General features: G+C 54.3%; 1 protein-coding gene across 2 annotated transcripts; it reads left to right on the top strand.

Annotated features, from left to right (window-relative positions):
- The first annotated feature begins 194 nt into the window (after positions 1–194).
- RRP9 (ribosomal RNA processing 9, U3 small nucleolar RNA binding protein) lies at positions 195–19743 on the top strand. 2 transcript variants are annotated; one of them, XM_050960894.1, is made up of 15 exons: positions 195–295; positions 1167–1249; positions 2201–2316; positions 11174–11241; positions 12509–12550; positions 13225–13351; positions 14194–14318; positions 15087–15179; positions 15469–15569; positions 16170–16304; positions 17083–17145; positions 17232–17377; positions 18393–18472; positions 18847–18920; positions 19549–19743. In XM_050960894.1, exons 1-15 carry the CDS (start codon positions 221–223, stop codon positions 19649–19651), a joined length of 1431 nt encoding a protein of 476 aa, XP_050816851.1. In that variant the 5' UTR covers positions 195–220; the 3' UTR covers positions 19652–19743. The 2 variants fall into 2 exon arrangements, with proteins under 2 accessions (XP_050816851.1, XP_050816850.1); XM_050960893.1 differs by having other exon boundaries at positions 17232–17389.
- Positions 19744–22566: the final 2823 nt, after the last annotated feature.

The raw sequence follows: 22566 nt of genomic DNA, 5'->3' as shown, positions 1-22566 counted from the left end.
CAATAGGAGGGGAAGGCGGGGCACAATGAGGGAGGAAAGGGGCGTTAGCCCTGAAAGGAACGCGAGTACGGAGGGGAGGACCTGGGAGTGATTCCAACCAATAGAGAGGGAACTGTGGGCGTTGCAGGAGTGGCTCTGTCCAATGGGAGGGATCTAGGGGCGGAACCAGAGCGCCACGTGCAGCTGGCGCTGAGCCGCATCCTGGGCTGGAGGCAGCAGCATGGCGGCGTTGGAAGCGAAGCAGCAGCAGCAGCGAGGGGCCGCGGCGGGGGGAGCCGGGCGCAGGCGGCGCAAGGTGGGGGCGGGAACAAGAACAAGGGCGCCCATTGGGGAGGCGATGGGGATGGGGGTCGGCTGGAGCAGGAAGTAAGGAGCTGGTGGGGGAATCGGGGACTAGGGGGATGCACGGGCGGCAGGGGGCTGGGTGGGGGAAGCGGGGAACGGGCTGGGTAGGGGGAATGGGGCAAGGGGCTGGCTGGGGGAAGCGGGGGACGGGCTGGGTAGGGGGAATGGAGCAGGGGGCTGGCTAGCGAGAATGGGGCAGGGAGCTGGCTGGGGAAGCAGGGGATAAAGAGGCTGGGCAGAGGGAATGGGGTAGGGTGCTGAGTGGAGAAATCAGGGGATGGAGGTCCTGAGTAGGGGAAATGGGGCAGGGGGCTGGCTGGGGAAGCAGGGGATAAAGGGGCTGACTAGGGGAAGTGGGGCAGGTTGTTGGCTGGGGAAGCAGGGGATAAAGGGCCTGGGCAGAGGGAATGGGGCAGGGTGCTGGGTGGAGAAATCAGGGGATGGAGGTCCTGGGTAGGGGAAATGGGGCAGGGGGCTGGGGCTGGGTTGAGGAATTGAGAGCTGGAGGGGTTGGGTAGGGGGAACGGGGTGGAAGGCTAGAGGGGTTGATAGGAGCTACGGGAACGGAGGTGGGTGGGGATTTCCTAGGCTGGCTAAGATAGTTGCCTATCGCTTTTTCTCTGATTAGTGTGGGCTGGAGGTGACAACATTGTGGGGATCCTAGGGTGGTTGCAAGGATTGAGTGCTCCCTACCCATTGCCCCCCTCCCTCCCAGTTATGAAAGGGGAGACAGTGTGGGCTGGTGTGTCGTTCCTCCCCCCCCCCCCCCCATACCTTGTTGCTGTAGCCAGGATGTGCTGAAAGAGGGTTTTGTTCTTGAGGTCCCTGATGCAGAGGAGAAATCCTGGCAGAAAGCCCGCTCGAAGCTGGATGAGGAGATCTCCAGCGACTCCGATGCAGAGAGGTAATGCATTAGCCCCCGCCCCCCCCCCCCCGGTGAGTGTAGCCCCAAAGGGTCCTTCCAATAACCACCTTGCAGACCAGAACCCAGGAAACATCCCTACCCACGCACACTCCTCCTTCCACTCCAAGGTGCCCAAACACTGTAGAGGTGAGGGCCATAGAAATACAGAGAGAGAGATCCCTCCTCTAGGGGTTCAGTGGGGGGAAACAAGGTGGGACACCCAGAGCTCTTCTTTTGTATGCTTTTCCTGAGATTGCTGTGCAACTTTCTACAATCAGGAGACAGTGGTTTTGGAGGCCTGTCCCAGACTGGGGAATGAACTCCCCCAGGAATTAAGGACCATCACCACAGGGTGTATTAACAAAAATCCCAGACCACTCCACTGCATACACTTCTCCCTTTAGGAGGAGAGGAGAGAACAAGCACATGAAGATGTTACTCACATTGCTCAGCTGGAAAGCACTCAGATGCTACAGTGATGAGCATGGTGTAAGTATCTACATAGACTAGAATCTGGCTCCATGGTTCTACACAGGCTGTTCCATCCTGTTCATTTGGCTGGCATCTTGCAGAACTATAGTTAAGTTGCACAAAGCACTTCGTTCCAAGCCAGACTTTCACAGTCCCTCTCACTTAAAGTGGTGGGGGCCACTGTTTCAGAAATGTGGGGTCTAATACTAGGTGGTGGAGACCCTCTCCACTTCATGTTATTTCTTGGTTAATTACAAAGAACTTGCCCTTTTATACACTTCTAAATGAAGTTGAGTGGTGCCTGTTTATGTACTTAAACTGCTGTGCATGAATGTGTTTCTGTACACAGACTTCAGTCCAAAAGTAGATTGTATTGACTGCATACTAAACTACAAATGGTCTATAAAGTGAAAGGTGTTATGGTTGGAGGAAGAGACCCTTTCCCATGCACACCCCCACCCTCCCTCTCTTCCCCTGTAGCCCTACATTTGGTGGGAAGCGGAAGAAGGACAATGAGGCAGATGAGATTGAAGAGACAGCACAGGAGAAGAAGCTGAGATTAGCCAAACTTTACCTGAAGCAGCTTCAAGAGCAGGGTGAGTATTTGGCAGGCTGGGTGCATTTGGCTGGGCAGTGCAGGGGATGCTATTGAGGAGCAAGGACATTAGTAGCTGTACCTCAGCCCTGCTGCTCTTCCTTACTGATTTGCATGCAGGAATTGTGCCTCTTCCCTGTTATACTCAGGCTTCAGTGCTGTAATGACTGGTTGCTTTTGCTTGATGAAATTTACTATTAAGCACAGACCCAAAAGAAGAGGCAGTCTAAACTCCTTGGGGACAGTCTAAATAGTTTAATACATTTACTAGTATACAGCGAAGTATAAAATTAAAAGTGACAAAAATGCGGTGTCTCATACTCCGTTCCTGCTTGCTTACTTTCCTAAATGTGGCAATTCAGCATAGGTTTCCCAGTCACTACACAAATCGAATCTACGGTTTGTCTTGACATGTAACAATTGATGTGTTGTCCGTGTTCCAAGTAACTTGAAAGAAAAGCTCTGAAATGCTTTCTTTGTCATCTGCATTATGTCCTGAAACTTGTTGTAAGTCATCTATGTAAAATACTATTTTTTTCTTGGATAAAGTCTGCCACAGTGGCAGAATAAGCTGCTGGTCTCTGAGTGCATCAGCTGAGGTGTCAGGCCTTGCCTAGCCTGGGACAGGATTCTGCAGTTCTCCTATTCTTAGACTGGGCTACTATATCCTGGGTATCAAGGCTGGTTATCCTGCAGGTGTGATTGAGTTTGACACCTGCAGTTTTTCACTTTAGGAGTCTGATCAGTGGTAATTTAAGATAGTGGACTTATCGCTGGAGTTCCCCCTCGTGGATCGGTGTGGCAGAGCATCTTTTTCCTCATCTAGCGCCCCTTGCTGACAGCTGGTCCAGCCCTGCAGGGGTCTCTTCTCATGACAGTGCCGTCTGGTCAGGTCACACGTTAGTCCCATGCATTTTGGGGTAACAGTATTGCAGCTCAGAGGTACCAGAACTCTTCCACCCTTCCCAGGGTTGACCCTCTGCAGGCTTTGCCCCCATCCCAGGCTCTGCAGGGCCTTTCCTCTCTTACAGAAGGCTGCCTCCCCAGGCTTTATCCCTGACGGTCTGGCTCCTCCCAGGCCACTGACCCTTAGGACTTCTTTCCTAGGCCTGGTCCACACTACAGCGTTAAGTTGATTTAAACAGCGTTAAATCAATTTAATGCTGTACCCGTCCACACTACAAGGCACTTTAAATCGATTTTAAGGGCTCTTAAAATCGATTTCTGTACTCCTCCTCAACGAGAGGAGTAACCCTAAAATCGATATTACTATATCGATTTAGGGTTAGTGTGGACGGAAATCGAAGTTATTGGTCTCATTCTTTTACTGAGCTACCCAAAGTGCACCGCTCTGGAAATCGATGATAGCCTAGGACCATGGTGTCACGGAGTCACCGGGCGATGCTCTCTAACTGCTCCCCACCAAGACAGTCAGGACTTTGGGGAGCCTCCTCTCCCTTGGAGCAGACTTGTTCAGGGCAAGAAGCTCACACGTCTTCACCTCCTGGGTCTCTCCTTGGAGCATTCAGCATCCTCTGCCCCTCCGTGCGCTTCCCACAGCGAGCCCGCCTCAGTGGGGTCCTGGGGAAGCCACAAGGTCCTGCACCCTCACTTTGCAGTCAGACGTGACTCAGCCAGCCAGTAAACCAGAGGTTTATTCGATGACAGGAACAGGGTCTAAAACAGAGCTTGTAGATACAGCGAACCGGACCCCTCGGCTGGGTCCATTCTGGGGGGCAGTGAGCCAGACCCCCAGGTCTGCCCTCCACCCTTGACCCCAGCCAGCTCCAGACTAACAGCCCCTCCCCAGCCCCTCCTCTCTGCTCAGCCCCTTTCCTGGGCCAGGAGGTCACCTGATCTCTTTGTCTCCAACACCTTCAGTTGGCACCTTTAGAGAGGAGGGGCCCAGTCCATCAGTTGCTAGGAGACAGAGTGTCAGGCATTTAGGTGCACTGGCCCTTTGCTCTGCCAGATACTTAAGAACTGCCATGGGGACACTGAGGCACCAACACAGTATTCAGAGAAAACATTAAGAACATTCCCAGTTCGTCACATCTCTCCCCCCTTCGAGACCGAACTGAGCGAGGTCACTCCAGCCAGTGACCTGGGGAAGTTCGAACCCACCAACTTTCCCATGGATGCACCAGCATCTCTGCCATTCCTTGGTCTGAGTTACACCAGGACAGTCCAGTCTCACGCCCTCCCTTAGGTTGGGTGTGCTTGATGGCACTTGCAGACCGCATGTGGGAAGGTTTATGCAGCCCACACCCTTTGCCACCCCAATACCCCTGGGGTTCAAGCTGGGATTGGGTCTTTTCCCAGCCCTCTGGTCTGTGATTCGGGCTCTCTTGGTTAAGAGCCCCCATCTTGGCCTTTGCCAGCTCTGGGCTTGGGCAGCTACTTCCCACTTTGTGGCCCAGACACAACACCTCTGCCTCCCCACCTTACACTTTCCAGCTTTTACCGTCAGTCCCACCTCCTTGAGGCAGCCCAGCCCCCTCTTCACCTGGGACACCTGTTCCTCCCAGGTCTGGCTAAAGATACACATGTTATCAGTGTCTGCCAGGGCTAAGTTCTCCATTGCCCTCTGCTTGTCTAGAATCTCCCCAGGCCTAGGCATGGGGTCGGCATCGGACACTGTGATGGCTTTAAGCTTCTGATAGGATGATCTGGTTTTATGGGGGCTTTCTCCCTTGGGGACCAGCCCCACGGGTGAGGCCCATGGGCTGTAAAACGGCTGGATCCCATCTAAAGCCAGCATGTCCCTGACCTCTCTCTCCAGGTTCTGGGCTGCTTTCCCAGTGACTCTGAACGGGGAACACCTGATGGGGAGATTGTCTCCCACATCAGGGAAGAGATCCCCCAGGGGGTCTTCCCCCCTCTCCATCCAATCCTCCCCCTTCAGGTCCAGGGGTCCCCTCACTCTCCTCCCATCCAGCAGCTCAAATGGGAAGAACCCTGTGGATTCCTGGGGCACCACCAGCTGCCTTCGGATTCCCCCCAGTTCTACTTCCCCTTGGGGAGCCCATTCCCGGTACAGGAATCCCTCCTCCTGCAGGACTCTGTCCCTGCAGCCTTCCCCAAGGGGGTTTGCAGCGCTGTGGCCAGCAAGTTCCCTCAGCTTCTCCAAGGAGGGATCCTTCTGCAGCTCGGTCTGGGATTCAGCAGCTGGGGCAGGGAGTGGGACCTGTTCCCTCTCGCTGGCTGGGCCTGGGGTCACAGCCCCCCTGAGCCCTGTCCCTGGTAGTTCCCTCCCTGCTGTGTAATCACTTCCCAGCAGCACGTCTGGACCAGGCAAACCTGTTTGGCAGCTGACCTGCCCTGCCTGGGTGTCCCCCCACTCAGCTGGGGTCTCAGCTCCCCCCATGCTCAGCGCTGCCCTTCCTGTCCCAGTGGGGGCAGGCAGCGAGCTCTCTGCTCTGGTCACAGCATCAGAGCCAGCGTGAGCCCCCTCTCCGGTGTGCAGGGGGGCAGGGAGCATCTCTCCCTCCCACTCAGCCCCAGGGGGCTGGTTACAGGTAGGCAGGTATCCTGAGCCCAGCAGCCCCTCCCCCCTGCCAGCCGGGTCATTTGCATTTTCAATGACCATTTCCATCCTAGCCAATTGGTTCCCTGGATTTGAATTCAAACCCTCGGCCGTTACAGGAGCGGGGCCTGGATCCTGTCCCATGGGGAGACAGTCACCCCCCAACAGGGCCTCCAAGCCGATATCCTGGAGAACCCCAACTACCAGCCAGCCCGACCCCTCCTGCGTCTGCACAGGGATCTGGGCCATAGGCAGGGCGAGGGGCTTCACCCCAGGGAACTTCACCCAGGTCCCACAGTCCCTCAGCATCTAGGGCTGCACCACCACAGTTCTCTCTGTCCCAGGGTCTCGCCCCTGCAGGCGTGTTTCCCCACTGACCCCTGGGCAGCCCCCTGTGTCTCTCTGCTCCACCATCACCAGTCCATGCTGCTGCTGCTTCTCCTGCAGCTTTTCCTCGGGCTCTTGCTTTCTCTCACAGTCCTCTCGCTCTCTCAGGCTCTGCTCCCATCCCATTCGTCTCCAATCTCCTGATGGGGAACCCAATCGTGAAGACCCTCGTCTGATTGGGGACCAGACTCCCGGGGATGCCTGGCTGATGCTCCAGCTGCTCTCAGATCCTCTTGTAGCCCCATCTGGGCCAGGAATCTGCTCCTCAGAGCGGTCCTTCTCCTCCAACTGCACGATTAACTGTGCCTTGGTGAATTTCCCCATGCGTAACCCTCTCTTTGTGCACAGGATCACAATGTCCTTCTTAAGGAGATGGTGATAGGCCATCACTTCACCGTTCCCAAGTGGCTCTGGACTCACAGGCCTGTGTGCTCTTGGCTCCCCCATGGTTTCCAGGAAGAACCCCTGGTGTGCCAGCCCTTCTCGTGATCACCACCTTTTTGCCAGGGTCGAGCTGCAGACTCCTCCGCCCCTGGGACTGCTCCTGCAATCCCCAGGGGAACCCTGCTACTGCAAAATCCTTCTCTCTCCCAGGGTTGAGCGGCAAGCTCCTCCGCCCCTGAGACTGCTCGCTGCAGTCCTCAGGGGGACCCCGTTACTCCAACAGTCCTTCTCGCTGGTCACACACTCCCAGAGGTTAACTGCCACCTGAAACCGTGCCTCTCTGAGCCTTCAGCACACCTGGTCCTCATTATCCCTCCTTTGTTTTACTGCTCCCCAGTCACTTACTGCAAGCAGCGCCATTCACGGGGTGCAGTACGTCCCACCGCTGCCACCAGTTGTCACGGAGTCACCGGGCGATGCTCTCTAACTGCTCCCCACCAAGACAGTCAGGACTTTGGGGAGCCTCCTCTCCCTTGGAGCAGACTTGTTCAGGGCAAGAAGCTCACACGTCTTCACCTCCTGGGTCTCTCCTTGGAGCATTCAGCATCCTCTGCCCCTCCGTGCGCTTCCCACAGCGAGCCCGCCTCAGTGGGGTCCTGGGGAAGCCACGGGGTCCTGCACCCTCACTTTGCAGTCAGACGTGACTCAGCCAGCCAGTAAACCAGAGGTTTATTCGATGACAGGAACAGGGTCTAAAACAGAGCTTGTAGATACAGCGAACCGGACCCCTCGGCTGGGTCCATTCTGGGGGGCAGTGAGCCAGACCCCCAGGTCTGCCCTCCACCCTTGACCTCAGCCAGCTCCAGACTAACAGCCCCTCCCCAGCCCCTCCTCTCTGCTCAGCCCCTTTCCTGGGCCAGGAGGTCACCTGATCTCTTTGTCTCCAACACCTTCAGTTGGCACCTTTAGAGAGGAGGGGCCCAGTCCATCAGTTGCTAGGAGACAGAGTGTCAGGCATTTAGGTGCACTGGCCCTTTGCTCTGCCAGATACTTAAGAACTGCCATGGGGACACTGAGGCACCAACACAGTATTCAGAGAAAACATTAAGAACTTTCCCAGTTCGTCACACATGGACGCACACCACCGAATTAATGTGCCCTAGTGTGGACGCGTAAAATCGATTTTATAAAATCAGTTTTATAAAACCGGTTTTAATAATTTCGATTTTATGCTGTAGTGTAGACGTGGCCCTAGGGCAGGGTTTCTTAAACGGGTCCGGCCAATCACGGCTCCCACTGGCTGTGGATTGCTGCTCTGAGCCAAGTCCTTCAGTCTGTGCCGCTTCCAGCAGTTCCCATTGGCCCGGAGCAGAGATCCGCAGCCAGTAGGAGCAGTGATTGGCCGGACCTGCGGAGGGGGCAGGTAAGCACAGCGGCCCGGCCCACCAGGGGCTTTCCCTACACAAGCGGGGACCCCTGTTTGAGAAGCCCTGCCCTAGAGTCTCTCTCCTCCCTGCCAACTTACTGTGAGATGTTGGGCAAGGCCATCCCTTCTCTGCACATCCATTTCAATGCTTGTTAAAGTGGGGACAATACAGGAGCCATGAGCATGATGCAGTTCTAGCTTTCAGCTGCATTCACACTAAGCCCTGGCTCCATTCCCCATTGTACTGACAGAATCACCACCTAACCCAGCAGGGAACTGACCCAAAATAGGACTTTGCAATGGCAGGAACATTCCGAGACACTAGCAGCTTTAAGATTCCATTGCACATAACAGCAAGCACATCATGTTTTCCCAAGATTTCTCTGTGGTGCCAAAGGATGCATAGACTATAAGCTTGGATCCTACAATGCCACACTTGTCATAAGAACCTCTATAAAATAGTGACCCAGTGAGGAAGCTTCAGGTGTGTCAGTCACACCTGCAGCACCCCCTGTCCAGCTGTTTTAAAAATTTTCCCTAGAAAAGGATATAAAACATTTATGCAGCCAGATGAAGCCCTGAAGTATGCTCAGGAACTGCTTATAGCACGGGCACAGTGATAAACTCTGCCTTAGGCCTGGTCTACACTACGCGTTTAAACCGATTTTTAGCAGCGTTAAACCGATTTAACGCTGTACCCGTCCACACTACGAGGCCCTTTATATCGATATAAAGGGCTCTTTAAATCAGTTTCTGTACTCCTCCCTGACGAGAGGAGTAGCGCTAAAATCAGTATTACCATATCGGATTAGGGTTAGTGTAGCCGCAAGTCGACGGTATTGGCCTCTGGGCGGTATCCCACAGTGCACCACTGACCGCTCTGGACAGCAATCTCAACTCGGATGCAGTGGCCAGGTAAACAGGAAAAGCCCCACGAAATTTTGATTTTCATTTCCTGTTTGCCCAGCATGGAGCTCTGATCAGCACGGGTGGCAATGCAGTCCCAAATCCAAAAAGAGCTCCAGCATGGACCGTACAGGAGATACTGGATCTGATTGCTGTATGGGGAAACAAATCTGTTCTATCAGAGCTCCATTACAGAAGACGACATGCCAAAGCATTTGAAAAAAAAATCTACAGGCTACACAGTGCTGCGTGACAAGCGTAACAGGAAGCCAGAGACTCAAATGGATGCTCATGGAGGGAGGGAGGGGGTACTGAGGACTCCAGCTATCCCACATTTCCCAACAGTCTCCGAAAATTATTTGCATTCTTGGCTGAGCTCCCAGTGCCTGTAGGTTCAAACACATTGTCCAGCGTGGTTCAGGGTATAGCTCGTCAATTTACTCCCTCCCCCCACCACGTGAAAGAAAAGGGAAAGAAATCGTTTCTTGACTTCTTTCAGTGTCACCCTGTGTCTACGGAATGCTGCTGGTAGACGCGATGCTGCAGCAGTGAAGAGCAGTATCCGCTCCTCTCCCCTCCCCGGTGGCAGACGGTACAATATGACTGCTATCCGTCGTCACCATCAGCCCATGCTTGATAACTGCTGAATACCCCTGGCTGGCGTCCGGGGCGCCTGGGTAAAAATAGGAATGATTCCTGGTTATTCCCAGTAGATGGGACAGAACAGCTGGTAACCGTCCTCATCATAGCAACTGGGGTCTGAGCTCCATCAGCCCCCTCCCTTTCCGGTGTAAAGAAAGATTCTGTACTGCCTGGACTATCATAGCAGTGGCATGCTGGGCTCCTCTCCTCCACACCGCTTAATGTCCTGCCTGGACTGTCATAGCACCGGGAGGCTGCCTCCCCCTCAGTTTATCTCACTAACAAGTCACTGTTTGTTATTCCTGCATTCTTTATAACTTCATGACACAAATGGGGGGACACTGCCACGGTAGCCCAGGAAGGTTGGGGGAGGAGGGAAGCAATGGGTGGGGTTGTTGCAGGGGCACCCCCCCCCCCCCCCCGTGAATGGCATGTAGCTCATCATTTCTGCGGGATCTGACACGGAGCAGCTGTGCTCTCTGATACACTGGTTCTCTAGTACACTTGCCCCATATTCTAGGCAGGACTGACTCTATTTTTAGAAACCAAAAAGGAGGGATTGACTCGGGGAGTCATTCCCAGTTTTGCTTTTGCGCCCCCGGCCGACCTCAGCCAGGGGCACCCGTGATAGCAGCAGACAGCACAGAAGGACAGATAACTGTCATCTCATTGCCAAATTACCCTGGTAGCAGACGGTACAGAACGACTGGTAACCGTCTCTGCTATCATGCAAAAGCAAATGAATGTTGCTGTGTAGCGCTGGAGTATCGCCTCTGTCCACGGCATCCAGTACACATACGGTGACTGTAAAAAAAACAAAAACGCTGAACAGGCTCCATGGTTGCCGTGCTATGGCATCTGCCAGGGCAATCCAGGGAAAAAGGGCGTGAAATGATTGTCTGCCGTTGCTTTCCCGGAGGAAGGAATGAGTGACGACATTTACCCAGAACCACCCGCCACAATGATTTTTGTCCCATTGGCCACTGGGCTCTCATCCCAGAATTCTAAGGGGCAGGGGAGACTGCGGGAACTATGGGATAGCTACGGAATAGCTACCCACAGTGCAAAGCTCCGGAAATCGACACTAGCCCCAGACCATGGACGCACACCACCGAATTAATGTGCTTAGTGTGGCTGCATGCACTCGACTTTATACAATCTGTTTTATAAAACCGGTTTATGTAAAATCGGAATAATCCCGTAGTGTAGACGTACCCTCAAAGTGGTAATGCAAGAGCTAGAATGCTTATGTTTCCACTTGTTGATATGGGGGATGCATGGTCTGCTGTTGACCAGGAAGCTACTGTAAATGAGTGTGCTCAATGATCTGGGGTCTAAGTCTGGAGCAGGAGGTCTGACCAAGTAATCACTGGGGACCAGCTCCCTGTATTTGCATAGTTAAAAGCCTGTGCTAACCTTCCAGTGTGTAGTTCTTTGAGGGCTGTCTGCTGCTTGCTCCTCCTCTTGGAGAGTAAGCTTTGCTAATGCAGGAATGTTCATTGCTTCAGTCGTATGTCACCAGCCTTCTTGCTGTGCATGCGGAGCTCCATTCCTAATGTGCTGTCTCTGTGCTTGTCTCTTGGGCAGAGGCGGAAAAGGCAGAAGAGGAGGCCTTGAAGGAGGACTTGGTTGCTGGCCGACTGAAGGAAGATGTGGTGAGTAGACTGCTTGAGGGAGAGGAGTTAATGGATTCAGGGGCTCCTTGCTTGCTTGCTGACATCTTCTCTTTTGAATCACACCTGGTTCTTCCCTTCTGATGCTCCTGGGGATTTCCTCCCTCCTCCCCCGCCAATTCCTTTTAGTCTGCTCTTGAGGGCCTGTCTCGTGGCTACAATCTCTGAGATGAGTGTCTGCTCACTCCCACACAAATGTGCATTTGACTTTTACCGCAGCGTCAAACATCCCCCAGCTGGGGAGAACGTGACTTGAATCTCTGCATGGAATTTCTCTCTCGCGCGCACACACACAGCCTAACACATGTATTGGCTTGGTGTTAATATAAAGCATTGGGAAGTTATGTTCACTGCCTCATGGCTAAGATCAAGTGTACTCTCTCCACAATTCTGTCCACCCATGTCAAGTATCCCATAACACCTTGCATGTGCAGAAGTAAGCTTTGGCTTAGGAAGACAGGAGAATGTTCAGGATCAGCACACAAGACTGTTTTACCATAGCAAGAGATAGGGAGTAGCTCTCTCAGGCTACTACTAGAATGTCCCAGAGGAAAAAGATAAGACCACGTTCTGCCATCTTGCAAACTGCAGAGATGCCTTCACAGGCCTAGTAGCTGGAGTGCATGCTCTCAGAACAAAGAGGTAAGGGGGTACAGCATGGTACCAGAAAAACAACATAGAAAGCTGATTGGTTAAATCTAGTTTCAGGTGATGTACACAGCACTTCTTGTAAATGGGTCGGATATAAAAAGATGGCTTTAGGCTGGTGACTTTGGGAGCACATCTTCAGTGTAAGATGAATTTAACACTTTGAGAGTTTCCTGTTCTATGCTTTTTATTGGCTTATAATATATTTATCTCATAGAGCTGGAAGGGACCCCAAGAGGTCATCGAGTCCAGCCCCCTGCCTTCACTAGCAGGACCAAGTACTGATTTTGCCCCAGATCCCTAAGTGGCCCCCTCAAGGATTGAACTTACAACCTTGGGTTTAGCAGGCCAATGCTCAAACCACTGAGCTATCCCTCCCCCCAGGGCAACAAGCCTGGGTGACATTGGTGGTTTGGTTTTCTGGAATGTATTTCAGGCCGAACCAAAGTGTGGTCAAGCAGTTAACTGTGCAGCTGAACAATTTTTTGTATCTAAATTGTCCTCAGTCCACATCTTGTAAGGGCAGAATAGCCTCCACTGTGTAGGGACTGAGTGCCTAGGGCTTTACTGCTTGTGTCTAACTGCCTCGTACTTTCAACAGCTTGAACAGAAGGGAAAACTGCAGCGACTGATCGCCAAAGATGTAAGTTTGCAAAGCTTCGAATGAATAGCTCTGCTTCAGAGTTGGGTAGGGGCAGGGAGAGGTTGCTGGCAGCCCGTTCTCCCTGAGGGGTAGGGGGGCATGTCATGTGATCCCTTTCTGGAGTGGCTCAGTCTCCCGGCTGTCAGATCAACTGTTCTCTCCCAATGCAGGCGCCTCGGATGAGCTCGCTCCTAGTTCAATTGAAAATAACAGCATTTGCATGTTAGGGCAAGGTGGTCCTGCACTAACCTGGGACTCCTGTGGATCCAGGTTTGCTCTGGAAGTGTGGCCTAGTGGATAGAGCCCTGGACTGGATGGCAGGAGACCTAGGTTCAATTCCATGCTCTGCCACACACTTCTTGAGTGACCTTGGGCAAGTCATGTGGCATGTTTGTGCCTCAGTTTCCTATCTGTAAAATGGGGATAATAGCATTGCCCTATCACAGGGGTGGTGGTAGTGCTCTGTTATGGTAATGGTGGTAGGGGGGTATATAAGTACCTTAAATATTTGAAAATCTTGGCCTTATAAAGTTGGGTGCTGATAGCTAGATCTTTGAGGTGCTGCGCTCCCACTGAAGTCAGCCCATCCCATCACCAGGGATAAATAGCTCACAACCCCATGCAAAGTCTGTGGCGCCAGAGCGCTTCGTTAATGAGGTGCTGTGTGTGAACAGTTGCAGCCTCCAGATACAGCAGCCATCCGAGTGCTGCGAGGTCACCAGCTGCCCATCACCTGCCTGGTCATCTCTCCAGATGACAAGTACATCTTCTCAGCTGCCAAAGACTGCTCCATCATCAAATGTGAGTTTTTTTCCTAGGCCACCTCCCCTCTTAGTCCAGTGGCTTGCAGGTTTCAGCATTTTCAAAGACAGTTGTGAAGAGCATCCTCTCCCATAACCTGGCTGTGCTCCATCTCCCGGCAGGTGCTGTGCTCACACGTTAGAGCTGTGCAGGGCAGGCTGTCAGAGCTTGTCAATTTCTAGCTTTGCTTGTAGCCTCCTCTTCTGAAGGGAAGTCTCTTGCTTTGTTACAAGCTAGATTTTAGTGCTGGAGCAGCACTGACCCTGCAAGCAGGATCTAAATCTTGAGAAATGTCCACTAATTTGGGGAGGGGTCCCCTCAGTTCTTGAGTGCTTAACTCCAAACACCTACACCCCTGTTTTTCAGAAGTGCCATGCACACCCAGCTTCCACTGCCTTTGGGGGAGGGGAGGGAGGCCGCGAGAGAAATGGGTGCTTAGATCTTAAGGGCCCAAAATGAGTTGACCCTCCTGAAAAAATGAGTCTCAGTCTTTAGCATTCACAGTGGGCTAGAAGGCATTGTTAAGTACAGCGTCAGCTCTGCCCTCTGGCAGCTTGCTTTGGGGCTGGTGCAGGAACTCCACTGTACTGTTGTGATCCTCCTGCACCTTGCTCTGAGCAGATGTGGATAGCTGGTATCTCCTGCCTCATTACCAAGGAGTCCCTGTTAATGGAGGGAGATAGGTGAGCTGGGACCATCAGGTGTGCCTTGCACTCTCTAATTCCTAACCCTCTGGGGAGGCGCTGGCCCTGTTTCCATGGCCCTTGGCTTGCCAAGAGGACACGCTGGCCAAGGCAGCCCTGCAGAATGAGGCAGGAGGTGACTGATGCAGTCTGCTGCAGGGGATGTGGAGAGCGGGAAGAAGTTGCACGTGATCCCTGGAGGGAAGAAGGGGACAGAGGCCCAGCACATCGGCCACACAGCGCATGTTCTCTCCATGGCCATCTCGTCAGATGGCAAATACCTGGTAAGGAGGAGCGGCCGGGCCCTGCCCTCTCCCCTGCTGGCTGGCTCACCCTTGTTCTCTAGTCACGCAGTGAGAGGAGGCTCTTGCCGTTTGAGTTCTTGGCACTCGCTGGCAGCTTCCTGCTTCATTGCAAATGCTGGACCCCCTTTGATCCCCCACCCTGCTGCCCGCTCTCTGTCCCTGGCCCACCCTCAGGGCTGGGTGGGCTGCTCTGACAGGTAGAGCTGGGCGCTGCCACCTTCCAGAAAGGATACAGGAGCTGCAAACAGTACATCAGCTGTGAGTGCATGGTACACGGCTTGTATGATGAGACCTTGTTGGGGGAGCTTGCTCTGATAGAAGCAGGGCTGATGGCTGCTGTGCCATGATTGGGCCCATTCACCTGTCACTGACGGCATACACAATATCACTGCTGCCTCTCTGGCCAGCTGCATGGCTAGATCTCACCAGCCTTGGGCTCCAGCGTTGGCTGTGGCGCCGATGGGACCACCCTGAGAGGAGGAGGAAGGGCAAAGGCTGTTTGCTCTGTATGCTCTCCAAGGGAAGACAGTGAGCTGGGAACAAAACCAAAGGGTGGCTGGTGGGGAATCCCACCTCCCATCTGGCTGAGACCTCTCCTGCTGGCCGGCTCTGCCCCCTGAGTCTCCCTGTGGGCCTCTGAAATGGCAGCAGAGCATAATAGCGCAGCCATGCAGCCCGCTGTGATGACGCAGGCCCAGGAAAGCTTGTTAGGGGCTGCTGGTGAGAGTGTCCTCTGTCCCCTGCCAGGCCACAGGAGACAGGAACAAACTGATCATGATCTGGGAGGCTGTCACATGCAAGCACCTGTATAAATTCACTGGCCATCGAGACACTGTGACGGTGAGTTGCTGGAGGGGAGTAGCTCAGACACAACTAGGCGGCTCCGAGCACCCAATCCTTCCACGCTGACTTGGGAAACATATCGAGGCTCTGCCTAAAAGTCAGGGAGCCCTTTCTCCATGGGAATCCTCTTCCTCCTTTGCCGAGTGCCTTTCCTCTGAGGTGCTGAGCTCGGGACGGGTGGGAAGTTTGGCTGCTTTCCCTAGAGTAGTCGCCTTGCAGAATGCAGTTTTGGATTGGCATTAAAGCCATTCTTCCGTATTTAGCACCGGTCTCTCCCCCCATGCAGGGTTTGTCGTTCCAGAAGGGCACTCACCAGCTGTACAGCGCCTCACACGATCGCTCCGTCAAAGTCTGGAACGTGGCTGAGAATGCCTACGTGGAAACTCTGTGAGGACCCAGTTCTCTGTGCCCCGGGGCAGGAGAGTCAGGAAGCCTGAGCTGGGAGGATTATGTGGCTTTTGGGGTGACCCTGGAGATGGAAGACTGGGATTCCTGGGCAGGGGGCTCCAGCAGACTTGGCCCAGCAATGCATTTGGCCCCCAAGCTGTCCTATGGTCACTGCTCAAGGCTACCCTGCCCTAACAAGCAGCCCATTCAGTTTGGTGGCACCCATGGTCAGGCTCACCTGATCAGGAGCCCTCCTACTGCATCAGTAGCTGTGATGTGGCTGCAGCTCAGAAATCTGAGGGCCTAAGTCATTCTTCCTGAGCGTGGTTCCCTGAGAGAGACGTCACCATGTCTTCTGCCAGCTGTGTCTGGTGAGAGGCCAAGTATTCTGTGGGCATAGAGGCCTGGTGGGCTGTAGCCACAAGCTCCCCATCCAGGAGAACCAGTGATCAGCATTGGCCATGCGGTGGTGGGAGATGGTGACCATCCAGGCTGAGAATGCAGAGCCTGGGTGGGAAGGGATGTAGAAGGTGCCAGGCTGGGTTCCCTGAGTTACTGAGACTGGGTCTCATCTTCTGCTTGGTTTGCCCCCGACTCCAGGTTTGGGCACCAGGATGCGATCACGGGGCTGGACAGCCTGAGCCGGGAGTGCTGCGTCACGTCAGGAGGGCGAGACGGCACTGTCCGGGTCTGGAAGATCCCTGAGGAGTCTCAGCTTGTGTTCTACGGGCACCAGTAGGTGCGGGCAGCAGCCCCTGCAGAGGGTGGGGAGGGCTGCAGGGCGTCTGCTTCGCTTAACCTGCTTCACCTTCCGTGGCAGCTCCTCTGCCAAAGCCATCTGGTGGCTGCCAGCAACTGCGCTGCGATCCCTGGTCTGTTCTACCTCCCCTCTGCTCTGCAGCCCAGTGTCTTGTCAGATGCCTCCCAGCACCTGCCTCATGCAAGGTTATCAGCCACACCTGTTGAGCTGGTGGTGGCACATGCTACCTTGCCTAGTGCCTGCAGGAGTGATGCAGACATGCGGGGGCTGGGGGGGGAATGCTGGCTATCGGCCATCCACAGCACTGCATGGTGCATGGGACCGCTTCTCACTGCAGCAGCTCCTGAAAGCAGCTCAGCCCAAGCTCTTATATCACAGTGGTGCGGCATGGAACTAGGCCAGCCAGGCTGAACCACAGGGCAAGCAGCTCAGTCCGCAGGAGGACTCGTTCATGCCAGATCCCAGTGGGGGAGCAGCCAAAAGGGGAAATGTGCCTTCTGGGAGGTGACCTAGGGAATGCTCTACCTCCAGGGGCTGCCTGTTGCAGTGAGGGGCTGCCAGGGAGGCCTGTTTTGAAGCATGCTGCGTGCCACCAGCACTGTCTCCTTTGAGGGGTGGTGTTGGAAGCCCGGTCTGCGCTCAGCTTAAGTTCTGGGGCTACCATTGCTTCTGGGGCTCTGGCACCCTGCAGGGTAACTTCCCAGGGGGCCCACAACCACAAATCATTCTCCTCCTTCCCTCTGCCCATTTTAGGGGCTCCATTGACTGTGTCCAGCTGATCAACGAGGAGCACATGGTGTCCGGTGCGGATGACGGGTGAGTAACCTTCCTGGAGACATGCTAGGGGTGCTGCAGACCTGGGCTTTGGCACATAACCTCATCCGCTCCACGTCTCACAACAGGTCGGTCGCCCTTTGGGGTCTTTCGAAGAAGAAGCCGCTCGCAACGGTGAGGCAAGCGCACAGTAACTTTGGCGCCCAGGGCCTGGAGCAGCCGTACTGGATCTCCTCGGTGGCCACCCTGCTGAACAGTGACGTTGTAGCCACAGGTGCCTCGCGCTGTGAGACCCTCGCTTTTGCTGTTGCTTTGGGACTGGGGCGGGGAGGAATGATGCAGTACATTGCAGGCCCCCGGCAGCTGGGCGATCTCGGCTTCCTGCCCAGCTCTGGGCTTCCTCCTTGGCTCTTATCCTCCCTGCAGCTTGGAACACTCTGTACAGCTGGGACAATGCCTGTCTCGTGGGCGGGGCCGGGTTACTGTTTGAAGTGCTCTGAGGGGCTCGGCTGGAAAGGGCCCTGAACGGGTCATTCCTCAGGCTCCTAACTTCTCTCTTCTTCTGGGAACCTGGCTCTGCTTTCCTGGCAGCCCTGGGGAATTTACCCACAACTCGCCCTGTGCTGCCCTCAGCTAGCCCAGGCCCTGCCAATCCTACAGCTCCTACCACTGGCACTCTCAGGCTTGCCACCCTGGCTTAGAAACTAGCTGAGGAGTGGAGAAGTCCTGCTTGGATGGGAAGGGAGTGGTTTGGGGCAGGCTGGGAGGGGGAGGTAGGGCTTGGTTTGAACTTGGATCCATGTCACATACAATAAGTGACTGGTGAGCTCAGAGCAAGAGGTGCAAATGCTGCTCCTGGGTTCTGGGGACATTGGCTGGGCCTCTCCAGAGAGCTGCGGCCTTGTGACCAGTCTGTCCTGTGTGTCACTGGCAGGAGATCGCTGCATCGCTCTCCTCTCTGGTCCTGACTTGCTCCCCCAGAGTGATGAGGATCCACTGCCGCCTAACCCCAGGCAGGATGATGATTTCCCCCTAGAATAGGCCAGCTTGCTGCTCCAATTGCCCAGCCAGTAGCTTCAACTTCCTGTGGTCCACGTTGTGTTGGTGGGGTGGCAGGGGGAGCTGGGCTTTGTGGAGCGCCAGTCATGGATGCCAGCAGGGCTTGGTGTGGTGGCAGGGCTGTGGGACACTGCGCTAGCTTGGATCGGTGCAGATCGCGGGTAAACGGGGCCGGGGGAGGTGCAGGGCCTGGCTGCCCAAGGCCCTCACATTCTGCTCTGTGACCGCAGGCTCGCACAGCTCCAGCGTGCGGCTGTGGAAGTGTGGCGAGGGATTCCGAAGGCTGGAGCCGCTCTTCGACATCCCCCTGGTAAGAAAGGGACATGGGCGTGCGGGCAGGAAGGCTCCCTCTTGGCAGGCGAGGCTCATGGGAGCGAATGCTTGGGGCTGAGCAGAGATGGGAATTTCCCTCTTCTGTCTAGCTGGGTTCCTCTTCCCCAAATGAGTCTGCTGTGCAGGTTGGGGCCGGGGGGTGAGGTTTTGCTGGGGTCCGGAATAAACCCAGAGGGGCTCCCTCTCATCTGGTGTGTGAAGCCAGTGAATTGCTGAGATTAAATCCTTCCTCGGCCTGATTGAAGTTGCATTGCCCTAATGGGAGCCCTGCACTCAAGTGTCCCGGCAGACTAATAGCTCTCAAGCCTGCAGTACTGGCCTCATGCCTCTCTCTCTCTTCCTCTCTCTCAGATCGGCTTTGTCAACAGCTTGAAGTTCTCGAATGCTGGGGATTTCCTGGTTGTTGGGGTTGGACAGGAACACAGGTACCGGCCTTGCTGCTAGCTACAGGCTGCATGGGGTCTCCAGGGGCTCTGGCCCAAGGCCCCAGGCGCTAATCCCAGCCCCTCTCCCAGCCCTTGGGGTCATCCCTCTGCAGAGTGCAGTCTGGAGGAGCTGGTGATGGGGTGGAGCCTGTGCTGGGGGCTTAGAAAAATCCAACATTTGGCATTAGACTCTTATTCAGCTGGGAATTCAGCTGGGAAGAAGGGTCTGTTAAACGCTGAGGAGGGGCAGCTTTCGGGGTGAAGCATGCGAGGAGTGGGCTGTCTAGGAGGGGAGGGCAGAAAATGGCACTAACCCTCTTAAAAGCCCTGCTGGCACTGGTATGAAACTCCTGCCATTGCTCCAGGGCAGCCTTACCAGTGACTTGCTTTCTCCTGGGCGAAATGGAGACAAACCTTCCCCTTCTGTAGACCAGAGATGGTGCCTCTTGGATGCTGGGAGGCTGGATCTCTGCAAAGCACTCCAAGAGCCCCTGGCAGGTGCTAGAGCAGCGTGAAGCACTGAGTGCCAGCACCGAGATCCTCTGAGGAGGGAGCTCGGCTTGGCCTCAGTTGGCTTTCTTGCTAGAGAGTGGTAGAAACAAAAGCTCAGGGTGTCTCTCTCGTTCAGGTTGGGCCGCTGGTGGCGAATCAAAGAAGCCAAGAACAGCATCTGCATCATCCCGCTTCAGAGGACGGTGGCTGGCAGCGCACAGCCAGCTGATGGCTCCTAACCCTGCTCCCCTCTTGCATACAGTCGTGTTGCTGCTAGAGCTTTGTGAGACTAAGTTAAAACTTTGTATTAAAAGTAAACCCCTGTGTAAAACCCTGCTGTCAATGTTGGCCTGTCTACGGCTCGGATGCTTTGTCACAAGTGAAACCGGAGGCAAGGACGTCCTCTCTCTGACCAGTTGCAGGCTGGGCACAAGAGGAAAGGGAAGTGCAGGATATGAAATGAAAAGCCCAGGCCACCCTCGCTCTGCAGCCAGAGCTGCATGGCAGTGAGGAGGATCTTCGACAAACGTACTCCTGTCCCTGAAAGGCCAGCGACAGAACCTGCTCCGTGTGAGCTGCTGAGACCTGGCCTTTTGCGGGGAGAGGGGAATGGACATGCAGACTAAGCAGCCTCAGTCTGACTTCCTCCTTTCCCAAGAACAGGCCAGAGCCACTCACTCAAATAGCCCATGACCTTCAAGGGCATGTTGCAAGGGGCAACCCTATCTCTGCCTGCCGAGATCCCATGAAGAATTCCCTTTCTCTACCACTCAGATGTTGGAGTTTGTGGCAGGGCCTAGGATTCTCTCTTCCCTTTCCTGCTGAGGGTCAGGGATCCAGACCTCAGTTCGGGGGGGTGGGGGGAGGTGCGCAGCAGATCTAGAGAGACTCTACTGCCTATATTCAAACAAGGAGACAGGCCTCTTATGCCTGTGCTCCAGAAATGTAGGGTGCAATCACAGCATGAGCCCTCCCTCATTCTGATCAATCTGCGGGTGGGTTTGTTTTTGTTTTGCTCTCCCTTGGTCTCTGCTGCAGAGCTTTGGACTGCTGATGCAGATCTCTGTTGGACGTGCCATCCAGGGAGTTTTGGAAGCTGCCATTCATGGCTGCTTATGTACTAAAGTTCAAGTGTCACTCGTTTTTGTCTCGAAGCTTGAGGCATTTTTTCAATGCATCTGTGCTAACAGCAGCCACAGCCTCAGAGACTGTATTAAGTGCTGTCATGTCTGTTTCCACCTGGGATCTGTCTCCAAGAAGAGCAGCTCTAAACTCTGCATTTTGATCAAACGAGCGTGCAGTGAGGGTTAGGCTGTTTAGTACTAAGCTAGAAAAGCAGGACCGTTATAAAACCACCTCCTGTAGTTAAGATTTTAATCTCAGCTGTGATACTGTGTGTTTTGTTCTTTTAAACAGAGCTGTTCCTTAAAGCCTTGCAGGCTACTGCCTAAAAACAGTGACTGCCTGCATACTGCTTTTACATGGGCTTTCGACTGCTATTCTCATTATCTGAGAGCTGATGGCTGTGCTAGCTAGTTAGCTTGTGTGGGGGAGTGGGGGCAACAGTTCTGCTCCTGGACCTTCAGGGATAAGTTCAGCTCAGCTGCCTATGCCAGCTCGGTTCCTGTGCATCAGCTCGTATGACAGCTGTCTGCTCAGCTGCATTGACTCTACCTGGAGTGGTATTGTACCTGAGCTGGGCCTCCGTGTGTACTGTACCTGAGGGAATGACACCAATGCTAAGAGTAAAACAAGGCCTAGTGTCTCTCCCCACAGCCTGGGCCAGAGGATCACCGAGCACATCATCTGATAGATTCATAGATTCTAGGCTCAGAAGGGACCAATGTGATCATCTAGTCCGACCCCCTGCACAAAGCAGGCCACAGAACCCTACCCATCCACTTCTATAACAAACCCCTAACCTATGACTGAGTTATTGAAGTCTTCAAATTGTGGTTTGAAGACCTCAAGCTGCAGAGAATCCACCAAGTGACCCATGCCCCACGCTGCAGGGGAAGGCGAAAAACCTCTGCCAATCTTCCCCGGAAGAAAATTCCTTCCCGACCCCTAACGTCGTAGCGTTTGCCCTGTTACAGGTCAGACACAACCTTGGCCTGAGGTCTTAGACTTTAAGGTCAGAAGGGACCATTATGATCATCCAGTCTGACCACCTGCATAACACAGGCCACAGAATCTCACCCACCCACTCCTGTAACAAACCCCTAACCTATGTCTGTTATTGAAATCCTCAAATCATGGTTTAAAGACCTGCCTTAGCCAAACAGTGGCTTCAACTTGCCAGTGGAGCTAACCCTGTCCCAGTGTGCTGTCTTTGCTACTCACAGCCCCTGGCTGCTGCACACATGGAAGACAGCTGTGTGCCTTGCATAGTGGGGCAGTGAGGACAGGTCATTAGAGAGAGAGTTAGCTGTCTCCAGTTTAACAGGCAGATGTACAGAGCCTGATGTGGAGTGCCAGCCCTCAGGGAACAAATGGAAGCGTTCAGGAGCTCAGTTCACTCCATCCTTGCAGCCCTAGGCCACAAGCAGATATTAGCATCTGTTTAGGGAAGGAAAACCTAAGGAGGGGGAGGGAAGTGATTTTCTTGAGCTACAGCTACAGCTACAGCCTCTGCTGTGAGGACTCAGCCCAGCCCTGAAAGGGCTGCATGCATCCTGGGTTGTAGTCATGAGCCAGGGCCCTGGAGAAGGGGAGGAAGGGGCTACTGGCAGATGCACTGTGGGTGGTGTCCATCTCTCCCCCTCCCCCTCCCCCTCTCCCTCCCCAGCAGGGGAGCAAGCTAGGTAGCTTTGGCCTCCCCTGGGGTTGGCTTGGAAAAGTCACAGCTTTTAGCATGGGCAAGGGTTCAGCAGCCTACCGCTGCTGCCAGGGCAGTGTTGACGGGTGAGTTGCATCTCACTGCTGAGGGTTGCAAGCTGGGACCTGAAAGCTGCCTTTAAAGAGAGTGTAATCAAACTTGGTGAGACAAGGGCTTTGGCCTCCAGCCTGGAAGGACACAGGTGCACCTCTGCTGGGGGTAAGCAGAATCATTGCTGGAAGCAATAGCACTCATCAGTGTAGCACCTTGCTGGAATAAATAGCACTCAGTGTAGCACCTCCTGGTGCCAGGGTAGGGCAGGGCTGGGCTCTGCCC

This window comes from Gopherus flavomarginatus, chromosome 6 (assembly GCF_025201925.1).
Source record: "Gopherus flavomarginatus isolate rGopFla2 chromosome 6, rGopFla2.mat.asm, whole genome shotgun sequence".
In the NCBI taxonomy this organism is placed as follows: domain Eukaryota; kingdom Metazoa; phylum Chordata; order Testudines; family Testudinidae; genus Gopherus; species Gopherus flavomarginatus.
The sequence above is the reverse complement of the archived record's forward strand: the minus strand, read 5'-3'. Positions and strand labels throughout refer to the sequence as shown.